The sequence below is a fragment of the Eriocheir sinensis genome, chromosome 13, assembly GCF_024679095.1.
Source record: "Eriocheir sinensis breed Jianghai 21 chromosome 13, ASM2467909v1, whole genome shotgun sequence".
Taxonomy (NCBI): Eukaryota; Metazoa; Arthropoda; class Malacostraca; order Decapoda; family Varunidae; genus Eriocheir; species Eriocheir sinensis.
The window spans coordinates 14247685-14270107 of record NC_066521.1 but is presented as its reverse complement, the minus strand read 5'-3'; the positions used below and the strand labels follow the sequence as shown (position 1 = coordinate 14270107).

Genomic DNA, 22423 nt, shown 5'->3' with positions numbered 1-22423 from the left:
AGAATTAGAAGTAAGCGGAGGAGTAGAGGGGAGTATGGAAAGGGGAAGAGAGAAATAAAGGGAGGGAGAGGGGAGTAAAGGGTCGGGAAGTAGGAGTGAGAGGAGAGAAAGAGGAGTAAAGAAGAAAGAAAGTAGGAATAAGAAATAGGAAAAAGGAAAGAAAAGAGCGGAAAAGAGGGGAACAGGGGAGGAAAAGAGGGAAGTTAGAGAAAGAAAAAGAAGTAAGAGGAAAGAGAGAGAGAGAGAGAGAGAGAGAGAGAGAGAGGGGAGTGGGAGGGAAAAGAGGAAAGAGGAGTGGAGAAGGCGAAGGAAAGAAGGGAGGGAAAAAAAAGAAAAGAGTTAGGTTCTGAAAAAAATAGGAGAGTATAAGAAGGAAAAGAGGGGAAGAGGAGAATAAAGGAAGGGAGAAGAGGGAGTGAGGGAAATAGAGAGGGGAGTAAAGGAAGGGAAAGAGAGGAAGAGGAAAACAAGGGAGTGAGGTGAGAAAAGAGGGGAGTATAACGGAAGGAAAACAGGGAAGAGGAGAATAAAGGAAGGGAGAAGAGGGAGGGAGGGGAGGGAGAGAAGGGAGCAAGGGAGGGAAAGAGGAAGTAAAGGGAGGAGATAGGGGAGTTAGGGAAGAAAAAGAGGGAAGAGGAGAATAAAGGAAGGGAGAAAAGGGAGTGAGGGAAGGGAGAGAGGGGAGCAAGGGAGGGAAAGAGGGAAGCAGTGAGGGGAGGAAGGGAGGGAAAGAGGGGAGGAGTGAGGGGAGCAAGGGAGGGAAAGAAGGGAGGAGTGAGGGGAGGGAGAGAAGGGAGCAAGGGAGGGAAAGAGGAAGTAAAGGGAGGAGATAGGGGAGTTAGGGAAGAAAAAGAGGGAAAGTGGAGAATAAGAGAAGGGAGAAAAGGAAGTGAGGGAAGGGAGAGAGGGGAGCAAGGGAGGGAAAGAGGGAAGCAGTGAGGGGAGCTAGGGAGGGAAAGAGGGGAGGAGTGAGGGGAAATTGTGAAGCCCAGAGGGAATTTTTTTATCTGTGTGGTGAAGCGACTCTAACGAGGAAGGATGGAGAGGAACGGTGTCACAAGCCCGAGGAGGAGGAGGAGGAGGAGGAGGAGGAGGAGGAGGAGGAGGAGGAGGAGGGGTCTAGGGAACAGCCAAGGATTTACAAAGAGAAGGAGGAAGAGGAGGAGGAAAAGGAGGACAAGGAAGAGGATAAGATAAAGGAGGAGTTTAAAATAATAGCCGATGATTTTAGGGAAAGAGGAGGAGGAAGAGGAGGAGGAGGAGGAGGAGGAGGAGGAGGAGGAGGAGGAGGAGAACACGAGAAGGAAGTGGAAAATAAAATAAAAAGGAGAAAGGAGAGAAAGACCGAGAGAAAAGCCGAGGATTTTGTAAGAGGAGGAGGAGGAGGAGGAGGAGGAGGAGGAGAACACGAGAAGGAAGTGGAAAATAAAATAAAAAGGAGAAAGGAGAGAGACCGAGAGAAGAGCCGAGGATTTAATAAGAAGAGGAGGAGGAGGAAGAAGAGGAGGAGGAGGAGGAAGGACATAAAAGGAAGTGTGAAACAGTAAAACAAGAATAAAACAGAAAAAACGGAACTTCAAAAATGATAATGATGATAAATATGATGGTGATGGTGGTGGTGGTGATGATGGTGGTGATGGTGGTGATGGTGGTGATGGAGTTGATGGTGTGTAATTTTCCTGGGCGTTAAGGGTGAACTGAATATGAGGTGACTGTCAGGCAGATTAAGTCACTAGAGCGGGCAACCTCGTAATGAACCAAGAGACTTACTGGTGCCCACCTTTCCATGCTTCCTCCTCCTCCTCCTCCTTCTCCTCCTCAGTATTATTCTGTAGGAGATGTCAGTGGTGAGATAACTTGTAGCATTACCCTTCTTCCTCTTGTTTTACCTCCTCCTCCTCCTCCTCCTCCTCCTCCTCCTCCTTTGCCTTGTTTATAACGTAGCTGTAGATTTGACATTCCCAAGAGAATATTTACATCTTTGACAAGCTCATTACTCATTCTTATTATCGTTCCTATTCTCATTCTTACGTATACAGTGGAAGAGAAGAAGATGAAGGAAGGGTAAGGATGAGAGGGAATAGGAGAGAGAATGATAGGTAAAGGGGTGCAAGGAGAAGAAGGTAATAGGTCTGGAGGAAAGGTAAAGGGAGACAGGAGGAAAGGTATAGTTGGTTAATTGAGGGAATAAGGGGACATAAGTGAAGAGGAATAGGTATTGGGAGAGAGGAAAAATAGGTAAGATAGGGTAATAGGGGGAAAAGGTAAGAGGGTATGAAGAGACAGGTGATGGGTAGAAAGGATAGGTAAGGGGGGGGAGGAGGGCAGGAAAGGGGGGTTAAGGGGGATAGGTGAGGGGGTAAGGGGAACAGGTGATGGGTAGGAAGGATAGGTAAGGGTGGGTAGGAGGGCAGGTAAGGGGGTTGAGGGGCAGGTGAGGGGTTAAACGGGACAGGTGATGGGTAGGAAGGATAGGTAAGGGAGGAAAGAGGGCAGGAAAGGGGGGTTAAGGGGGATAGGTGAGGGGGTAAGGGGGATAGGTAAGGCAGGGAAGGGGGCAGTAAGGGGGGTTGGGGGGACAGGTGAGGGGTTGAGAGGGACAGGTGAGAAGGTGTTTATGATCCTGAAATTAAGAGTCACTGTGGCCTGAGGATGCAGATGTTCTCTCTCTCTCTCTCTCTCTCTCTCTCTCTCTCTCTCTCTCTCTCTCTCTCATTTTTTTACGTTTTGGCCTATTGCGCCGGTAGACTTTCTTGACGGGACATGACGGTTGGCCCCAGCACGTTACGGCGCAGGCAAGTGTTTATAGTGGCGCCGTCCTGCTTGGCTCATCCTGCCCCCCGGAGCTCATCGTTGATCCCCTTTTTAGAGAGAGAATCTAGAGTCCGGGTTGATAGATGGTCTTCAGGACAGCATGTGGGAGGTATTAGGTCACGCAGCGAAGAGTGAAAATTGACAGCTTGTATCGACGGGCGGGACACGAACCTACTTCCTCCTAGACGCCGCTCCCGCACACTAACCACTCAGCCACTAATGATTTGCACGTGTCACCTTTCCCTTTATTAATGAATGTTTCCTTTTCACTCTTTTCTCCTTTGTTTGTTTGTTTTTACTCCAAACTTGCTGACTTATCAAAACAACGCCACTTCCCCTCAATCTCCCTCCTCCCCTCCTCCTCCTCTCCTCCTCCCTTTCCCTTTCCCCTTCCCCTTTCCCTTCCCCTCCACTACCCCTCCCCCTCTCCCCCATCTATCCTTCTCCCCATCGCTCCCCATCACAAAGCACTATCCTGCCGCCCCATCGCGTCCGTTTCCTGAAGGGCACTAACTCCGCTAACAAGGTGAGAGAGAGAGAGAGAGAGAGAGTGGGGAGGTGGAAGGGGGTTATATGTATGTGCATGGTGTGTGTCAGAGTGTGTGTGTGTGTGTGTGTGTGTGTGTGTGTGTGTGTGTGTGTGTGTTGACGGAAGTGGTATGCCTGTCCACTGATTGCATATCCCCCCCTTTTCCTCCTCCTCCTCCTCCTCCTCCTCCTCTCCCACCACCAGCATCACAAACATCACCCTCCATATCCTTTTTTTTTTTTTTATCCCACTCCTTTAAACACTCTAATTTTCACTTGTTTTTACTCGTTTTCTATTCCTTTATGATCCTTTATTATTTTCTCTCTCTCTCTCTCTCTCTCTCTCTCTCTCTCTCTCCTTTTCCTCCCTCTCCCTGGGGGCTATTCATTAAGAAGATTTCCCTCCCTGATTCTTGAACTCGTGTGTGTGTGTGTGTGTGTGTGTGTGTGTGTGTGTGTGTGCGTCTCAAATATTTCTTACTTGTTTTCTTCCATTCACTCATCCCTTCTTTCCTCCGTCTATCCAGTTTTTTCTCTTATCCTTCTTCCTCACTTCTTTTTCTATTCCCTTTTTTCCCTATCTCACATCCGTCTCTCTTTCATACTGCTTTTATCAAACACTACATTAACATTTTAGTAAGAAAAGCGACAGTTGGGATGGTAGTAGTAGTAGTAGTAGTAGTAGTAGTAGTAGAAGTAGTAGTAGTAGTAGTAGTAGTAGTAGTAGTAGTAGTAGCCACGTTGTAGCCTGAATGATGTGTCGCCTCTCGTTCTCCCTGCTCAGGTCGGCCATCCTATGTCTCAGGGGCACCAGACACCAACATTTCCAATATGGACTATGAGGCCACAGTGGTGGAGAGTGACAATAGGTGGGTCGGGAGCGACATAAGTAGTGAAGGAGTGGTAGTGGGAGAGGGTAAGGTGTTATGTATAGATTTTGTGCTAAGCAGTATTAGTGATATGGTTGGATGCCACAGTCATTAGCGAACAGAGCTGGGGCTAATGACCTCCAATTTATGAAGCCTTCCATGATTATGTGTCGGGAAAATAAACACGGATGGAGGTATCTTTTTGTAGTAGTAGTACTAGTAATAGTTGTAAGAATAACAACAATAACGAAACCGTAACCTCCATTTTAAAACAATTTCCCAACTTTGATAATTAACAAAAAACCATATCACGAAGTAGTAGTAGTAGCAGTAGTAGTAGTAGTAGTAGTAGTAGTAGTAGTAGTAGTAGTAGTAGTAGTAGTAGTAGTAGTAGTAGTAGTAGTAGTAGTAGTAGTAGTAGTAGTAGTAGTAGTAGTAGTAGTAGTAGTAGTGTTAGTTGTAGTAGTAGTGGTAGTAGTAGGAGTAAGAGAAGGAGGAGGAAAAGGAGGATTTGTTGTTGTTGTTGTTGTCGTCGTTGTTGTTTTTGTTTTTGTTGTTGTTGTTGTTGTTGGCCTTATGTAAGTTATGGAAGAGCATTGTAAAGTTACGTAGGAAGGTAACATTTCTCACTTCTACTTCCTCCTCCTCCTCCTCCTCCTCCTCCACCTTCTCCTCCTCCTCCTCCTCCTCCTCCTCCTCCTCCTCCTCCTCCTCCTTCTCCAGGGTCCGCTAACTCACCACCACCTGTCGAGTCGGCGCCTTTGAGGACACGTAATTATTTAATCACACCTTGTTTTGCCGGCGTGGGGGGGCGGGGGGCGTGGAGGCGACAGAGAGAGTAATGGCTGGCGTGGGGGGTGGCGCGCCCCTCACGCTGCGCCCCGTCCGCCACCCGCCGCCCCCTTGCCCATCATTCCCATCATTATCCTTTAGCGTAGTGATGTAGAGAGTGCGAGGGTGTGAACTGCGGGGGGAGGGAGGGTGTGGAGGCGTGGGTGGGGCGCAATTAGTGGAGATGGAGGTGGGAAAGAAGTGTGTGGAGATGGGGTGGGGAGGGAGGATGTGGAGGTGTGGGTGGGACGGAATTGGTGGAGATGGAGATGGGAAGGAAATGTGTGGAGATGGAGTGGGGAGGGGGTATGTGGAGGCGTGAATGGGGTGGAAGGGTTAGAAATGGGTAGCAGCTTAAGGTGTCCGAAACATCAAGAAAGTAGATAAAAAGGAAAGGTTGTTAAATATTGTGCCAGAAATGTCTTGTGTCCCTCTCTTTTGGCTTCTCTTTACCTTCTCTTTCTCTTTTATCTGTTATTATCTTTTTGGGAGGTTATTAAGCCACATCTACATCCAATATACTAATTTCCTCTGTTAGCAATAGTAGCGGGCTTTTTTTGTGTTCTTTTTGTTACCCTTGAGCCGTGGCCTTTGATGTAAAAAAAAAATATTGTCAGTTCTCCCTTCCTAGGCCATTCCCTTGTGGTCAGTTCCAGCAATATCAGTGTGGCAGATTCCGGGCCCTGCGAAGTTTCTATTAGCCACATCTTTTTTTTTTTTTTTTTACAGCAGAGGAGACAGTTCAAGGGCGTAAAAAAAAAGGAAACAATAATGAAAAAAAAAAAAGCCCGCTACTTACTCTCTCCTCTACATCCAACAGACCAATTTTCTCTGTTAGCAAATAGGTCGAGGAGAAAAGGATATTAAGTGAAGTATGTAGAATTCAACAAAGACGAAAAGCCGTATAGAAGCTGCTGTTTGTTTCTGTGTTGGTAAAACGTGACCAATCTTAGTAAGGGAGAGCTTGAAACACCGTGATTAGTATAGGAGACAGCTCTAGGGCACAAAAAAGGGAAACAATAATATAAAATAAAAGCCCGCTACTCGCTGCCCCTAAAAAAAAGAATCAAAAGAAGTGGCCGAAAGAGAGGTCAATTTCGGGAGGAGAGTATGGAAGTAATTTGACCAACAGAAAGAAGGAAAGGATTAGCGGGTGAGAGGGGAGAGATAGCGGTGGAAAAAGGTTATTCTCGCGTGTGGATGGAGTGGAAGAGCAGGTGGAGGAGGATAGGTGTGTAACGGAAAAGAAGGAAAGAATAGGCATGTAACGGAAAAGAAGGAAAGGATTAGTAGGTGAGAGGGGAGAGATAGCGGTAGAAAAAGGTTATTCTCGCGTGTGGAAGGAGTGGAAGAGCAGGTGGAGAAGAATAGGTATGTAACGGCATGAGAGTGGTGGGAGTTGAGGTTTAGAATCACCGTTAGTGTGGCGGCAAAGGAATGCATAGGAGTGAGTGCATTGAAGAGCGCCCGAGGCCAGGGAATGGTTTGCCTCGGGGGAGATGTTGGTTAATATCGAGAAGGAAAGAGGAGCATATGAGAATGGATGAAGCTTATGTTGTTGTTGTTGTTGTTGTTGTTGTTGTTGTTGTTGTTGATGGTGGTGGTGGAATAGGTAAGGCACTGACAAGGCGAATATTAGCTGTCTTTTTAAGTACTAAGACCGTAATTTGGGGATGGAAGGTGGAAGGAAGGTTTTTATGCTAAGATCGGGTAGGAAAATGAGGAAACGTATTAAAAGAAAAGGAAATAAAATAAAACAAAAAGATAGATAGAAAAAAATGGAAAGGAAAGAAATGAAAGATAGACGTTATACTAGTGATTCCACCCTTCAACCACATACGAGATAAGTTAAAAAGTAAAAAAAAAAAAAAAGGAAAGAAGAAAAAGTACACTATATTTCACCTACATACATGTAAATACAATTAAGCCCCCCACACACCAAAAAAAAAAAATAAGGAAAATGGAAAATAAGGAATAACCATAATATAGAAAACAAAATAGATAAATAAATGAAATAAAAAATCTAAACAAGCTAAAAGTAACCAAAAAAAAACATAACTAAAAAAATAAAAATACAAAACAAAATAAATAAAATAAAAGCAAGTTACATCATCCTTCACCTTTTATTCCCACATTACTTATTTCCGCCCCCCGCAACCCCCTACACCCCCCTTCCCCCCTGAGTTCTGTTACGGGGCGGGGCGGCGGCGGAGCATTGGGCGGGAAAAGAGTGCGTTGCGGTTTTGGGCGGGAAGTGGAGGAGGCGGGAGGCGTCACTCAGCCCATTACTCATCGTGGAGACTCCGTGGAGATGACCGTGGGGGGCCGAGTCACCCGCCAAGCACTCCTCCTCCTCCTCCTCCTCCTCCTTCCTCATCTTAATTTTATTCCTCCTTTTCCTTCTCATCTTCATCGCCATTCTTCTCCTCTCTTTTCTTCTTTTTCCTCTTCATTATCTTCTTCCGTCTTTGTGTATTTGTATATGTTCTTTCTCTTCTTTTTCTTCTCTTTCTTCCTCTTCTCCGCTCTCTTCTTTCTCTTCCTGCTCTTCATCTCTCAATTATTCACTGATTTTCCTTTCTTTTTTTTTCATTTCCTTTCATTTCCTTTATTTTTCTTTACTTTCTTCACCTTTCATTTACTTTCATCTTCTTCCTTTCTTCTTTCCCTCTTATCCCTCCTCTTTTTCTTCTCTTCCTCTTCCCTTTTCTAGTTCCTCGTCTACATCCTCCTCTTCCTCGTTATCGGCTTCGTTTTTATTATCCTCCTCCTCCTCCTCCTCCTTCTCCTCCTTTTTCTCTTCCTCCTCCTCCTCCTCTTCCTCATCCTCCCAATTCTTCCATTTTCCTTTCTAACTATACATAATTCATTTGATTTTACTGTGTGTGTGTGTGTGTGTGTGTGTGTGTGTGTGTGTGTGTGTGTGTGTGTCTTTGCCTCGCTCGTGAGAAGATAAAGATCAAGTTTGTGGCCTGCCTAAGGAGGAGGGGAAAGAGGGGAGAGGTGGAGGAAGGGAAGGGAAGGGAGGAAAGGGGGAGAGAGATGGAGGAAGGGGAGACAAGGGAGGGGGAGAAGATGAGGGGAAGTGATAGAGAGGGGTAGAAGGGATGGGAAGAAACGGAGGTATGGAGGAGAGGAGGGAAGAATTGGAAGAGGAGGAGAAAAGGAGAGAGGAATAGGGAGAGAAAAGGAGAGAGGAATAGGGAGGGTAGAAGGTGAAAATGAAAAGGAAGGAAAAGATAAAGAGGAAGGAATGACGTGGAAGAAAATTTAAAAGGATTTCTTACCCATCAACACCTTCTTCTTCTTCTTCTTCTTTTTCTTCCTTTTTTCTTCTTCTTCTTCTTCTTCTTCTTCTTCTTCTTCTTCTTCTTCTATCTCCTCACTAACCACTCCTCCTCCTCCTCCTCCTCCTCCTCCTCATCTCTTCCTCCATCCTCTTTCTTCTCTCTTCACATTTCTCACCATCACATCCTAAAGCTCCTCCTCCTCCTCCTCCTCCTCCTTCGCACCCCCCTCGGCGTCTTCATCAGATAAGGCTGCGGAGGAGTAGAGAGAAGATCCTTTATTCATCCGCAAGGACCTGAATCGTATAAGTTACCTGCGGACGGAGCTTACCAGGTGTGTGTGTGTGTGTGTGTGTGTGTGTGTGTGTGTGTGATTTTACATGTGTTTTCTTTTTTCTCTCTTTCTCTCTTATTCTCTCTCTCTCTCTCTCTCTCTCTCTCTCTCTCTCTCTCTCTAATATATTTTCCTGTCTTTTCTTTCCTCCTTGCCATTTTTCCTCCCTTGTCCCCATCTTGTTTTTCTCTCCCATCACACGAAGAGGAGGAGGAAGAGGAGGAAGAGGAGGAGGAGGAGGAGGAGGAGGAGGAGGGGGGAGGATAGCGCGCGCAACACTGAAGGGATCAATAATGTCTGTTTGTTACCCATCCTTCTCCTCCTCCTCCTCCTCCTCCTCTTCTTCTTCCTCCTCCTCCTCTTCCTCCTCATCCTCATCCTCCTCCTCCTTCGTCTTGTCTTTCTTTGTTTGTGTTGTTGAGTTTTCTTTGTGTTATTTTTTTTTTTACTGTTTCTTTATTGTTTTGGTGGTCTTAGTTTTTCTTTTTATTGTTTTTTTTTTCTTTGTAATGTGTTCCAGTGATTCTCTCTTTCTCTCTCTTTCTTTGTCATGTTTTCTTTTGTTTTGTCTTTTTTTTTTCTTCGTCAGTTTCCAATCTCTCCGTTTTTCTCTTCTTGGTCTGTCTTATTCTCTCTCTCTCTCTCTCTCTCTCTCTCTCTCTCTCTCTCTCTCTCTCTCTCTCTCTCTCTCTCTCTCTCTCTCTCTCTCTCTCTCTCTCTCTCTCTCTCTCTCTCTCTCTCTCTCTCTCTCTCTCTCTCTCTCTCTCTCTCTCTCTGTTTTCCTTTCCTCTCTTGCGCAATCTCGTTTTCTTTTCCTCCGAAGTTCCAACAGTTCTCTTTTCGCGTGTTCTTTTCTTTTCTTTTCTTTTTCTTTACTGTCACGGAGCTACTTTTTCGGCCTCTTTAGCACTCTATGATAATCGTCCACTTGAGTTCGTCTTTAATGATTTTTGGACTACCTTTTTGTGCCTTTTTTTAATAACGTGTCGGCTTCTTGTTGGCTCGTCTTTTAATCTCTTTTTTGGCAACATTTTTAACCGTTTTTTTGGCCCTGTTTTGCCACCATTCCGGCATCTTTTTTTTTTTTTTTTTTGACAGTTATCTAACATCTTTTGACATTATATCAGCGGCTATTTTGAAACGATTTGATAACTTTTGACATGATTCTTGTACTTTATGACAATTTTTAAACCATTTTTGACGAGATTTTGATAACTTTTGACATGATTCTTGTACTTTATGACAGTTTTTGCATCATTTTCGACAAGATTCTCATAACTTTTGACACGATTCTGGCACGTTACCACACTGTTTTTGAACCGTTTTTTGACAAGATTCTCATAACTTTTGACAAGATTCTGGGACTTTTCCACACTGTTTTTGAACCGTTTTTTTATCAGATTCTGATAACTTTTGACACGATTCTGGCACGTTACCACACTGTTTTTGTACCGTTTTTGACAAGATTCTCGTAACTTTTGACACGATTCTGGCACTTTTCACACTGTTTTTGAACCGTTTTTTGACAAGATTCTCATAACTTTTGACACGAGTCTGGCACGTTACCACACTGTTTTTGAACCGTTTTTTGACAAGATTCTCATAACTTTTGACACGATTCTGGCACTTTCCCACACTGTTTTTGAACCGTTTTTGACAAGATTCTCGTAACTTTTGACACGATTCTGGGACTTTTCCACACTGTTTTTGAACCGTTTTTTGACAAGATTCTGGTAACTTTTGACTTTTATGGCATTTTTCAGCATTTGACATTATTTTGGCATCTCTTAACATTATTTGGCACCTATTGACACTATTTTGATACCTTTTATACACTAACTTGTCACATTTTGGTACTATTTTGTCACCTTTAGGCACCTTTTGGCACCTTTATATTTCCACGTTAACATTTACCAGGTACATTCTGATATCTTTTACAGTGTTTCGGATTTTTGTCTATTTTTTTTCTTTTTCATTTACTGTTTACTATTATTTGCACTGATTTGTATTCTAATGGTTTTGCTAATGGTGGTGACGATGATGGTGATGGTAATGATGGTGAACATGATGGTGGTGATGGTGTTGGTTATGGTGGTAGAGTTCTTTACCTCTCCTTTCCTCTTCCTTTCTCTATACTTTATACCTCTGTCCTTCTTCCTCCTCTCCCTTTTCCTTTCTCTTCCCCCTCTTCTTCCTCTACCTCTCCTTCGCCTTTCTCTTTCCCCTCTTTCCTTTTTCTACCTCTCCTTTCCTCTTCCTTTCCTTATTCACTACCTCTTCCCTTCCTCCTCTTCCACCGCCTCCCTCTTCCCTCCTTTTCCCTCCTCTACCTCTCCTTTCCTCTTCCATTCCCTATTCACTACCTCTTCCCTTTCTCCTCTTCCACCGCCTCTCTCTTCCCTCCTTTTACCTTCTCTACCTCTCCTTTCCTCTTCCTATCCCAAAACTTTACCTCTGTCCTCCTTCCTCCTTTTCCTTCTCCTTTCTCTTCCCCCTTCTTCCTCCTTTCCCTCCCTTTCTCTTCCCTCCCTCCTCCACGCAGCAGGGGGCCGGTGAAGAAGGTAAACAGGAGAGAATTGATGATGATGGATGGAGAAAGGAGAGGATAATAGTGTTCTCGAGTGTAAGGAGAGAGAGAGAGAGAGAGAGAGAGAGAGAGAGAGAGAGAGAGAGAGAACAAATATAGTCTCACTTTTTTCCCTCTCTTCCCCGCTTCAGACCTTTTTATTTAATTTTTCCAGACTTTCGTTTTTCCTTTCCTTTAGTTTTCTTTCCTTTCTTTCTTCCTTCCTTCCTTTCTTCCTTTCTTCCTCCCTTCCTCCCTTCCTTCCTTCCTTCCTTTCTTTCATTCTCTCTTTCTGTCTTTCTTTCTTTCTTTCTTTCTTTTCTTCTTTCTTTCTTTCTTTCTTATTTCATTTTCCAGCCCCTTTCTTTTCTACTTTGTTCCCCCTCTTCATTCTTTCCTTTCTACCTTTTTTCCTTCCTTCCTTCCTTCCTTCCCTTCGTTTCTTCTTTTCTTCCTACTTTCTCTTCCTCTGCTCTTTCTTTCTTCTTTCCTTCCTTGATTCTTTTCTTTCCTTCATCCTTCCTTCCTTACCTATTTTCCTTCTCTTTTTTTTACCAAGCTTTCCTCCTCTTCCTCCATTTTAGTTTTTCCCTTCTCACGCTTCCTCTACCCTCCCCTCTTCCCTCCCCTCCTATCTTCTCTCCCTTCACCTCTCTCCCCTCACTTCTCCCCTCCTCCCCTCTCTCTCCCTCTCTCCAATGTGACAAGTTATGGAAATAGGTTACGCACCCTCTTGTATTTACAGAGAGAGAGAGAGAGAGAGAGAGAGAGAGAGAGAGAGAGAGAGAGAGAGAGAGAGGAGGGGATGGAGGGAGAAAGATAAAGAAAGAAAGAAAGAAAGAAAGACTGAAATACAAAGACAGGCTAACAGAGAAGGAAAGAAAGAAAGAAAAAAAAAGAGAAAGAAAGACAGACAGACACAGAAAGAAAGAAAGGAAAAAAGAAAGAAAAAGAAAGAAAAACGAAAAAATAATTGAAATGAAGCAGAAATCAAGTAGAACGAGAAGAGAGAGAGGTGGGTGGGTGGGATGTCCTCCTTCAAAGGTTATGCCGCCCTCGTTGGTAACACTTCATTTCACTGTAATTCCCCTCCCCCTCCCTCTCCCCCTCCTTGTCCCCCTCTCCCCTCTCTCTATCTCTCTCCCTCTCACTCTCAGGTAACCCACGTGATAAATGGTGTTCTTATAGAGGTGTTTGTGGTGGTGTGTTGTGATTGTGGTGGTAGTGGTGGTGGGGGTGATGGTGGTTGTTGTGGTGGTAGTGGTTGTGGTAGCAGTAGTGGTGGTAGTGGTGATGGTGGTGGTGGTGGTGGTGATGGTGATGGTTGTGTTTTTGAATTACATAGATAGATAGATAGATAGATAGACAGATAGGCAGATATTGATAGATATGTATATTGAACAGAAACTCACATATTCGCACACACACACACACACACACACACACACACACACACACACACACTATACACACACGCTCTTAAAAAAACGCTTCCCTCCTTCCCTTTCCTCCCTCCCTTCCCTCCCATTCCTTCCTTCTACACGGAAAACCTACACACAAGAGTCAACCGCTTGTCACCTTTCCTTTCCTTATTTTTCTCTCCCTTCCCTCCCTCCCTCCCTCCCTCCCCCCCCCATGATGTTTTCAAAGCCCCTCCACCATTGAGAAGTGAAAAACCTCCACTCCATCTCTTCCATTCTACCAAGTCCATTACGTTTCTCTCTCTCTCTCTCTCTCTCTCTCTCTCTCTCTCTCTCTCTCTCTCTCTCTCTCTCTCTCTCTCTCTCTCTCTCTCTCTCTCTCTCTCTCTCTCTCTCTCTCTCTCTCTCTCTCTCTCTCTCTCTCTCTCTCTCTCTCTCTCTCTCTCTCGTAAATCGACATAACAGCTCAACACATAACGAGCGAACGAACGAGAGAGAGAGAGAGAGAGAGAGAGAGAGAGGGGGGGGGGGACAGAGTTGTGGTCTCCTCCCTGTTGCCTTCTGGTCGTCACTGGCAAAGTCGTTCCCGAGTCTCTTTGGCGCCTTTTATCTCCTTTCTTCCCTCACTTATTGGAAGAGGAGGAGGAGGAGGAGGAGGACGAGGAGGAGGAGGAGGTAGTGCTATAGACCGGCACGCTCTTCCTTTGGTTCTGATCTTCCTTTTATTTTATTTCCTTTTTCCCTCTCCCTCCTTTCTCTTTTTTTTTCTTCTTTTTTCCTTTTCCTTCAAACATTATTTTCTCCATTTTCTTATTTTGATTTTCCTCTCTCTGTTTTCCTTTTGTTTTCCTTTCCTCTGTCTTTTTATTTCTTCCTAGTCTAGTCCTTATCCTTTTTTCCTTGTCTGTGTTTTTTTCATTTTTCCTTTATCTTTTCTCTTTATTTTTTCCATTCTTTTCTATTCATTTTCTTTGTTTTACTTTTCTTTCGTTTTTTCTTCTTTTTTCTTCCTCTCCTCTGTCTTATTTTTTTCGTCTCTTTGTAATTTTCCTTTTTCTGTTTTTTTTTCTTTTCTTTTCTTTTCTTCCATGTGTCATTTTGTCCACTGTCTACTTTTTTACGTCATTTTTTTAACGTTATTTCTTTTTCTTTTTTTCCTTCTTTTGTAATATGCTTTTTTTATTCCACTTACTTGTCTTTCTGCATTTCTCTCTGTCTGTATGTCTGTGTCTGTCTGTTTCTCACTTTTTTACTCCACTGTCCACTTTTTTATGTCATTTTTTTAACGTTATTTTTTCTTTTCCTTTTTTGTAATGTTTTTTTAATTTTTTTATTCCACTCACGTCTCTTTCTGCATTTCCCTCTGTCTGTATGTCTGTGTCTGTTACTCTCTCTCTCTCTCTCTCTCTCTCTCTCTCTCTCTCTCTCTCTCTCTCTCTCTCTCTCTCTCTCTCTCTCTCTCTCTCTCTCTCTTTACATTTTTAGACCGCACCCTGTTTTGAAAAGTAAGAGAAGGAGAGGAAAAAGAATGAAGAGGAAAAATATATCGAAGGAGCAACCTGTTTATTTTTTTTGCATATTCAAGTATCCATTCATTCATTCATTCATTCATTCATTCATTCATTCATTCATTCATTCATTCTTTCTTTCACATACTCATTCATTCATTCATTCATTCATTCATTCATTCATTCTTTCTTTCACATACTCATTCATTCATTTGTCTACATAGTTATTCTGAAGGCATGACATACAGCGACTAATGATTAAAATAAAGAAATATATATGATGATTTTTTATGTAAGTGAAAACGGGTATGGAATTTAACTTTTTATTATTATTTTTTGTGTTTATTTCAGCGAAAGTTTTGTCGCATAAAGTCGGAAATATAATCTTGCTATCGCCAGGCTTTTTTTTTCGGCTTTTTTTATGCTGAATTAAAAGGGAAAAAAAAAAGAATAGTATATAAAATTTCCTCATTGAAAAACGGACCAAAATAACAGGTGAACACACACACACACACACACACACACACACACACACACACAACCCCCTTCCCACCCACACGTACACACACACAACCCCCTTCCCCCACAACCCCCCGCACCCCACCCCACACCTCGGGGCACACAGGTAAGTGACGTGTGGGGGCAATTAGGGAGAGGTGTTGAGGGGCACAGGTGAGGCCGATCGTCCGTGGGGTTATTAATGGACTAATTACCGCCGTGTGTGACTAACGAGGGGGCCAATTAAGCGGCCGCCCAGCCACAGGTGACCACCCGGCTTACCTGGCTTATGCACCTGCCCGGCCCCGCTGATGCTCCGTGCCGAGGCTGTTATGCTTCCTCCAGGGCGCCTCTCTGTCTTTTGATTAATGTTTTCTGTGTCTGTCTTTCTGTATTTCTCTGTCTTTGTGTATCTCTGTCTTTAATCTCTTTCTCTTTTTCTCTGTCTGTTTTTATGTATCTCTGTGTCTTTGTGTATCTTTGTTTTTTAAGCTTTTTCTTTTTCTCTGTTTGTTTTTCTGTATCTTTGTTTTTTTCTGTATTTCTGTCTTTGTGTATCTCTGTTTCTCTATCTCTGTCATTCTGTGTCCGTCTTTCTGCATCTGTATTTCTTTATCATTGTCTCTGTCTTTCTGAACATCTATCTTTCTGTGTATCTGCCTCTTTATTTCTCTCTTTCTCTGTCCAACTTTTTGTGTCTCTCTGTGTCTCTTATCTTTCTGTATCTGTTTCTTTATCTCTGTTGTCCTTTAACTTTTTTTTTACACAATAACAGAGCTCAAGGACAATATAAATACAAAAAGACCCCATAACGCTGATTTTACACAAGGAAAATAGAAGATCCAAAGCAGACGGTTAATTTGCGTTGGAAGGAGGAAATAAGATGAAAGCTGCTCTACAACTTTACCAATGAGAAGGATGAAAGAGTGAAGATGCTGGTTAACTCTTGCATCTGGAAATCGGACAGCTGAAAAATGAGTGAACTAGAGTTGAAACACGTATTTGGGAAGCAAGTAAAAAGTTGTTGTATAAATGAATATGAATGAACCAACGAATAGATAGATAAAAAAAAAAGAATAAATAAACGTCACCACCAAACCATTCACAACTCTTCAAACTTAACGTGAATTATTGTCTTCTCCAGATTCTCGCGATAGTGATGAACGATTTCGGCGACGAGTATGATGCGGCGGCGACCTGCGACAGCCTCTTGCGTTTTCTGCATCACATGATTCGGCAACAGGTAAGAGGAAAGGGCAGGTGAGAGAGAGAGAGAGAGAGAGAGAGAGAGAGAGAGAGAGAGAGAGAGAGACTTTATATGTTATGGTGAATATAAGTAACGTGAAGTGTCGATGGGAAAACTGCAGTGAAAGTGTCGACAGTGAAAAAGGGAAAAAAAGGTGAAACATGCAAGAAAAGACGAACATGGAAAAAAAAAAAATGATAATACAAATAACAACTGAAAAAAAGAGTAAGAAGTAGTGCGCGTGTTATTAGTCATCTTTTTCCTTCAAACTTTTTTCTTTATCTCCATTTTACTTATTTCCATTTTCCCTCTTTTTTTCTCTTCCTCTTTTTCCTTGTGTGGTTTTGATTTCTTCCCTAATTTCTTCCTTCGCCATTTTCTTTGTTCCGTTTTCCTTAGTTATTCTTCCCTCGTGTGTCTTTTTTTCCTTTTCCCATTTATGAAACTTTACCCCAAAAACAAATGTATATAATATCTACTTAATTTTCAAGTCATGAGATACAGCGAATAATGATAAAAAGGAAAAAAATAATATGAACGAATGTAGAAGTTCATTTTTTCGTTGTTGTTGTTGTTGTTGTTGTCCATTGAATACAGGAGAGAAGGGGATGAAATAGGGAAGGAGGGAGGGAGGAGGGTAAGGTAAAGGTACAGTATAGTTAAGGTAAGTGGAGAGGGTGTAGGGAGGGAGAGAGGGAGGGAGAATGGTAAGGTAAAGGTATGGAAGATCAGGTAAGTGGGGATGATGTAGGTAGACAGGTAGGGAAGGAGGGAGGAAGGTAAGGGAAGAATATAGTAGTTAAGGTAAGTGGGGAGGGTGTATATATAGGGAGGGGTACATTGTGGGTTTTTAAGGGAGGAAAAGGGAAAGGAAAGGTACAAATATAGGTGTTAAAGGGAAAGTGAGAGAAAATGTGAAAGGGAAGAGTACAGTCAGAGGTGTTTAATGAAGGGAAGGGAAGGGAAGGGAAGGGAAAGGTATAGGGAGGGGTACTCTGTATGGGTGTAAGGGGGGTTAAAGGGACGGGGGTTGGGGGGCCCTAACATAGTGGTGTCCAGAGGTGTGTGTTTAGCAGGTAGAGAGGGAAGGGTTGTTTTGCTGTGTTGTTGTTGTGTTGCTGTTGCTGTTGTTGTTGTTATGTTGTTGTTGCTGTTGTTGTTGTTGCTGTTGTTGTTATGTTGCTGTTGTTGTTATGTTGTTGTTGTTGTTGTTGCTGTTGTTATTGTTCTTGCTGTTATTGTATTTGTTATTGTTGATGATTCTTACTGTGGTGGAAGTAGTTGATGTTTGTTTGCCACTGTTGCCGCTAATAACAATAATAAGGAGAAGAAGAAAAAGAAGAAAAATAACAAGAGGCATAAGAATAAGAACTCACGAAGTATATCACTGGAAGAAAATGAGAAGAGACTGCACAAGTTTTTATCTTTTTAATTTTACCTTTTCCCTCTTTTTAGTCCTATATGCTTTGTGCTTTTTTTCATTATTAATTCTCTTACGCTTTTTTCCATTACCCCTTTTTTTGTCTTCCCCTTTCTACCCCTTTACGCCCTACACATTTTTTCCCTTTTAGTCTAACGGTTTTTTTTTAAGAATTTATGTAACTTTCTTTCGCCTTTTTCTCTGTTTTTTCTTGCCATTATTTTTTTCTCTCCTCGACTAATCAAAAAAGCGAAGGGAGTGTCTATGCAAACTTTCCGCCTTTGCTTAATTAACGTCTCCATCATTTTTTTCATTGCATTTTTCGTACCTTTGTGGAGGTGCTTTGAATAGGGAGTTGCGTAATTCATATTCGTTGCCGTTCTCTTTATTCTCAGTCATTTCGTATTCTATTTAATTATTCCTTCCTACGAACTTTATTTTTTTCACTTTTCCGAACTTTTTATTTTATTTTATTTCCTTTTGTCTTTTTTTAAAATTTGTTTTGCCCTCATAGTCTACATTTTCTTTTTTTATTTTCTTTCCTTTTGTCTTTTTTTAATTTGTTTTACCCTCAAAGTCTACATATTCTTCCTACTTTATTTTCTTTCCTTTTGTCTTTTTTTATAATTTGTTTTACCCTCATAGTTTACATTTTCTTCTTTTTTATTTTTATTTCCTTTTGTCTTTTTTTATAATTTGTTTTACCCTCAAAGTCTACATTTTCTTCCTACTTGATTTTCTTTCCTTTTTTTCTTTTTTAATTTGTTTTACCTTTATAGTCGACATTTTTTTTTTCCTACTTACCTACCTCAAAATTTCCTTATTTCTGTATTTATTATGTCTATTTTATTCATAGTTATTGCGTATCTTGTCCACTCATCTGTTTATTTTTCTTATGTACTAATCTTATATTTGAATCTTGTCGTACCTGGTCGTCATTACCTTTTTCTTAATCAAAAGTCAAGATTCTTTCAAATATAGATTCATCTTTACTTACTCTCTCTTTACTAAGAAATTTAAATCCACGTAAATCTATTGACACAACTTGTACTCTCTAATTCATTTTACCTTCGATTTCATCATTTAAATAACCTCACACACCTTCCTTCGTTCAAACACACCCACGTATAGATGTTATGAATATCTGGTAATACTTCAGTCCATTTCTACCTGTGACCCATTCTAACATAAACTCCGTATCATAATCTGTTCTGGTATCTTGCTCATTTTTTTTTTTTCATTTATTTATTTATTTATTTATTTATTTTTTATTTATTTTTGTTGTTGTTGTTGTTCTGTGGGAGCAGGTGTTACGGGCATTGTTTCAGAGTCTGTCAATCCCTCGATCTGCTTCCTTTCCTTACCTTAAAAGACAAACACTCAGCTTCCTTTATCCATATACTATGAACAAAGGGAATACAGGTAACCACGCATTCATTGATAGATTTTTATGAACCTTTCCTTATCTTACCAACTTCATCTGATGCTTTGACTCATATTAATATCAAATAACTCCGCCTCACCAGCTCCCTTTCTTCAAATATTATAGTCGAAGAGAAAAAAAAATCAGGTAACTACACATTCACAAATAGATATTCATGAACATTTCCTTATCTTATTTATCAACTTCATCTGACTATTTCACTCACTCTAACATTATCTCCGCCTCACCTCCCTTCCTTTATTCAAATTCTGTAGACATAGGGAAGCCAGGTAATTACAGGTAAGGAAATGAGGCCCATCACTCACCTGGCACACCTGTAGCGAAGGAGGCGCTGAAGAGGTGGCCGTGGGGGGCGTGATTACCCCATTACGGAATACCTGGGGAGGGGTGAAGGGGAAGGGGAAGGAATGAAGGTAAAAAAGTGAAGGGGGATGGAGAATGGGAAGGGGAAGGATGAAGATGATGCAAGGATGTATATACTAATTAAAAGGGAGAGGAGGGAAGAGAGAAGAGGATGGAGGGTGAAAGAATGCAGGTAAAGGTGAGATGGGTGGAAGGAGAGAATGGGGAAGGAGGAAGTATGAGAGGATATGGGTGAAGAGGGAGGAGATGTAAAATGAGAAGGAGAGAAAAAGATAAAATCAATATAGTGAAGCTGAATCAGATATAAGACCCAGACCCAGACCTTAAGACCACAATATCAAGACCACATCAGGAAGTGTCGATTCAAAGGCAAGACTTCCGCAATCTACCTGAACCTTAACTTGGATGAGAATGAGACTAAGGCGTGGGTGATAATGGGTGAGGATTTGAAAGGTGATGATAGTGGTACAGTTCTCCTATTTCACCCTTTTTCTTCATATCTTCTTCCTTTCTATCACTTTCATTCATCCCTCTTCTCTTCCTCCATGTCCCTCGTCTTAACATTATCTTGAATTATGTTTGTCCTTACTCTTTATTGTTTCTTTTTTATTGCTATCTTCTCCTCCTCTTCCTTCCGTAGAGTCCTGCATCCTTCCTCGCCTCGTTGATATCCTACGTCTTATTCCCTCATCCTTCTGCATCCTTTCAGTTTTGCACTTTCTCTCTCTCCCTCCCTCTCTCTATTTTTATTTTTTTATCTCTTCTCCTTCTCTCTCATTATCTCACTGTTGCATTCTGGTACCTTTTACTTCTCTTTTCTTTCTTCCTTTTCCTTTTATTTTTCCCTTCCATCCTTCTTCTCCTTTCACCTTTCGCTCATTTCCTCTCTTCCTTACATCTTACCTCCCTTCCATTCCTTTCCTCCTCTTCCTCCCTTCTGATTTTCCTAACTCCCTCTTTTATTTTCCTTTTTTTCCTATTCCTTTTCCCCTTCCTTCCAACTCCTCTCTTTCCCTTTCCCTTCCATTATTTTATGCTTATCCTTTCTCTTTCCCTCTCTCCCCTTCTTCCCTTCCCCTCATACTTCTCTTTCCCTTCCCTTCCCCTTCTCTCTTTCCCACTCCCTTGTTCCCCTCTCATACTTCCCTTTCCCTTCTCTTTCCCTTCCCTTCTCTTCCCCTCTCCCCTTCTTTCCCCTCTCAAACCCATCCCTTCCGTCCTTCCTTACATACCTCTCTCCCCTCTCGTTCCCCTTCTTCCCCTTTCATACTTCTCTCTCCCTTCCTTTCTTCCCTTTCTCTCTTCCCCTCTCCCCTTCTTTCCCCTCTCAAACCCCTCCCCCCCTTCCGTCCTTGCATATTCCTCTCTCCTCTCTCGTTCCCCTTCTTCCCCTTTCATACTTCCCTTTCCCTTCCATTCTTCCCCTTCTCTCTTCCCCTCTCCCCTTCTTTCCCCTCTCAAACCCCTCCCTTCCTTCCTTGCATATTCCTCTCTCCTCTCTCGTTCCCCTTCTTCCCCTCTCATACTTCTCTTTCCCTTCTCTCTTCCCCTCTCCCTTCTTCACCCCTCAAACCCCTCCTTCCGTCCTTGCATATTCCTATCCTCTCTCTCGTTCCCCATCTTCCCCTCGTATACTTCCCTCTCCCTTCTTCCCCTCTCAAACCCCTCCCTTCCGTCCTTCCTTGCATACCTCACTCCCCTCTCTCACATTCCCCTCTCGTTCCCCTTTACTTCCCTGTCCCTCCACCCTTCCTTGACCCCCCCCCGTGGCACCCCTGACGGCCCTCATCACCATGCCAGGCCGCTCCAAGCTAAGTCGTGCGTTAGTGGAGTGCCAGACTGACTGTTTGTTCATTAGTGAGGTTCTCTACTGGTTAATTGCTTTGCATATAATTATTTAAATGATGGAGCCACCCCCGCGACGCGCCACTCTCGCCCTTGAAGAGTCGTGGGAGAAGGGTCATTTTGTCGAGGGTCCGGTGCCTAGTTTATTCCGCCTGGATTTATGAGTGTAATGTGTTTGTGCGAGTCGCTCCGTGATAGAGCTTGGGAATCAGCACCTCGGCTCCCCCTCCCCCCCCTAGCCTGCCCTCAGCACACCTCCGCCACCCCAATGCACCCGTACCCCTGCTGCCCTTCCTCCTCCTCTCCTGCCCCCACCTGGTCATCACCCCTTCACCCCTTTAGCCCACCTCCACTTCCACCCCCTGCTGCCCTTCCTCCTCCTCACCTGCCCCCACCTGGTCATCACCCCTTCACCCCTTAGCCCTTCCCCCCCTGCTGCCCTTTCCTCCTCCTCTCCTGCCCCACCTGGTCATCACCCCTTCACCCCCCCACCCCCTGCCTCCTCCTCCTCTCCTGCCCCCACCTGGTCATCATTCTACCCCCACTTTCACCCCCTGTTATCTCTCCTCCTTGGCCCACTTCACCACCCCCTCCTCCTCCTCCTCTTTCTCCTCTTGTTTCTCTTCCACCTTCACCTCGACCCTCATGCACCTCACCCCCAACACCTCCTCCTCCTCCTCTTGTTCCTCATCCTCATCCTCAGCATCCTTCACTCCGGCATCCTAATCTATACTTATCTCAATCCTAAGCATCCCTGTCCCTCCAGCCACTTACTTCCTCCTCCTCCTCCTCCTCCTCCTCCTCCTCCTCCTCCTCCTCCTCCTCCGGGCCCGGGTACGACTCCCTCCCACCCACCTACCCCGCCGCCACGAGCACCTGTCAATCGCACCTCATTACCTGAGACGAGAATTATTGGTGGGTTGATTTCGCATCGTGTTTCGGCGCCACTCATGCTTGAAGTCTGTCTGTGTGTCTGTGTGTGTGTGTGTGTGTGTGTGTGTGTGTGTGTGTGTGTGTGTGTGCGTGTGTGTGTGTCTGTCTGTTCGTCTGTCTGTCTGTGTGTCTGTCTGTCGGTTAGTCGGTCGGTCTCCCTTTTTCCTTTTCTCTGTCTTTCTCATTCTCTTTTTATCTTCCTCTGTCTCTCTTTCTCTATCTATCTATCTGTCTATCTTTATCTGTCTGTCTATCTATCTGTCTATTTATCTATCTATCTGTCTATCTTTATCTGTCTGTCTATCTATCTGTATTTCTATCTATCTATCAGTTTATCTAACTTTCTGCGTCGCTTTTCTTGTTGATTTTGTTTGCATTTGATTTTTCTTTAATTATTTTTTACTTTTATTTGCTTTTTTCCCCTTGATTTTTTTCCCTCCCGTCAGCTTTGTCATTCATTTTGTTTGCTTTTCTTTCTTTCTTTCTTTCTTTCTTTCCATTCTTTCCTTCCGTTTA

General features: G+C 43.1%; 1 protein-coding gene across 2 annotated transcripts in view; it reads left to right on the top strand.

The window, feature by feature from the left end:
- Positions 1 to 15805: 15805 nt before the first annotated feature.
- Positions 15806 to 22423, top strand: part of LOC126998042 (LIM/homeobox protein Awh-like) — an 88354-nt gene continuing 81736 nt past the window's right edge. Inside the window, exon 1 of one of the 2 annotated variants that reach the window (XM_050859345.1) lies at positions 15806 to 15899. In XM_050859345.1, the coding sequence (XP_050715302.1) occupies positions 15816 to 15899 (84 nt within the window). In that variant the 5' untranslated portion in view covers positions 15806 to 15815. The remainder of the gene's footprint in view (positions 15900 to 22423) is intronic. The other variant, XM_050859346.1, reaches the window with a different exon arrangement.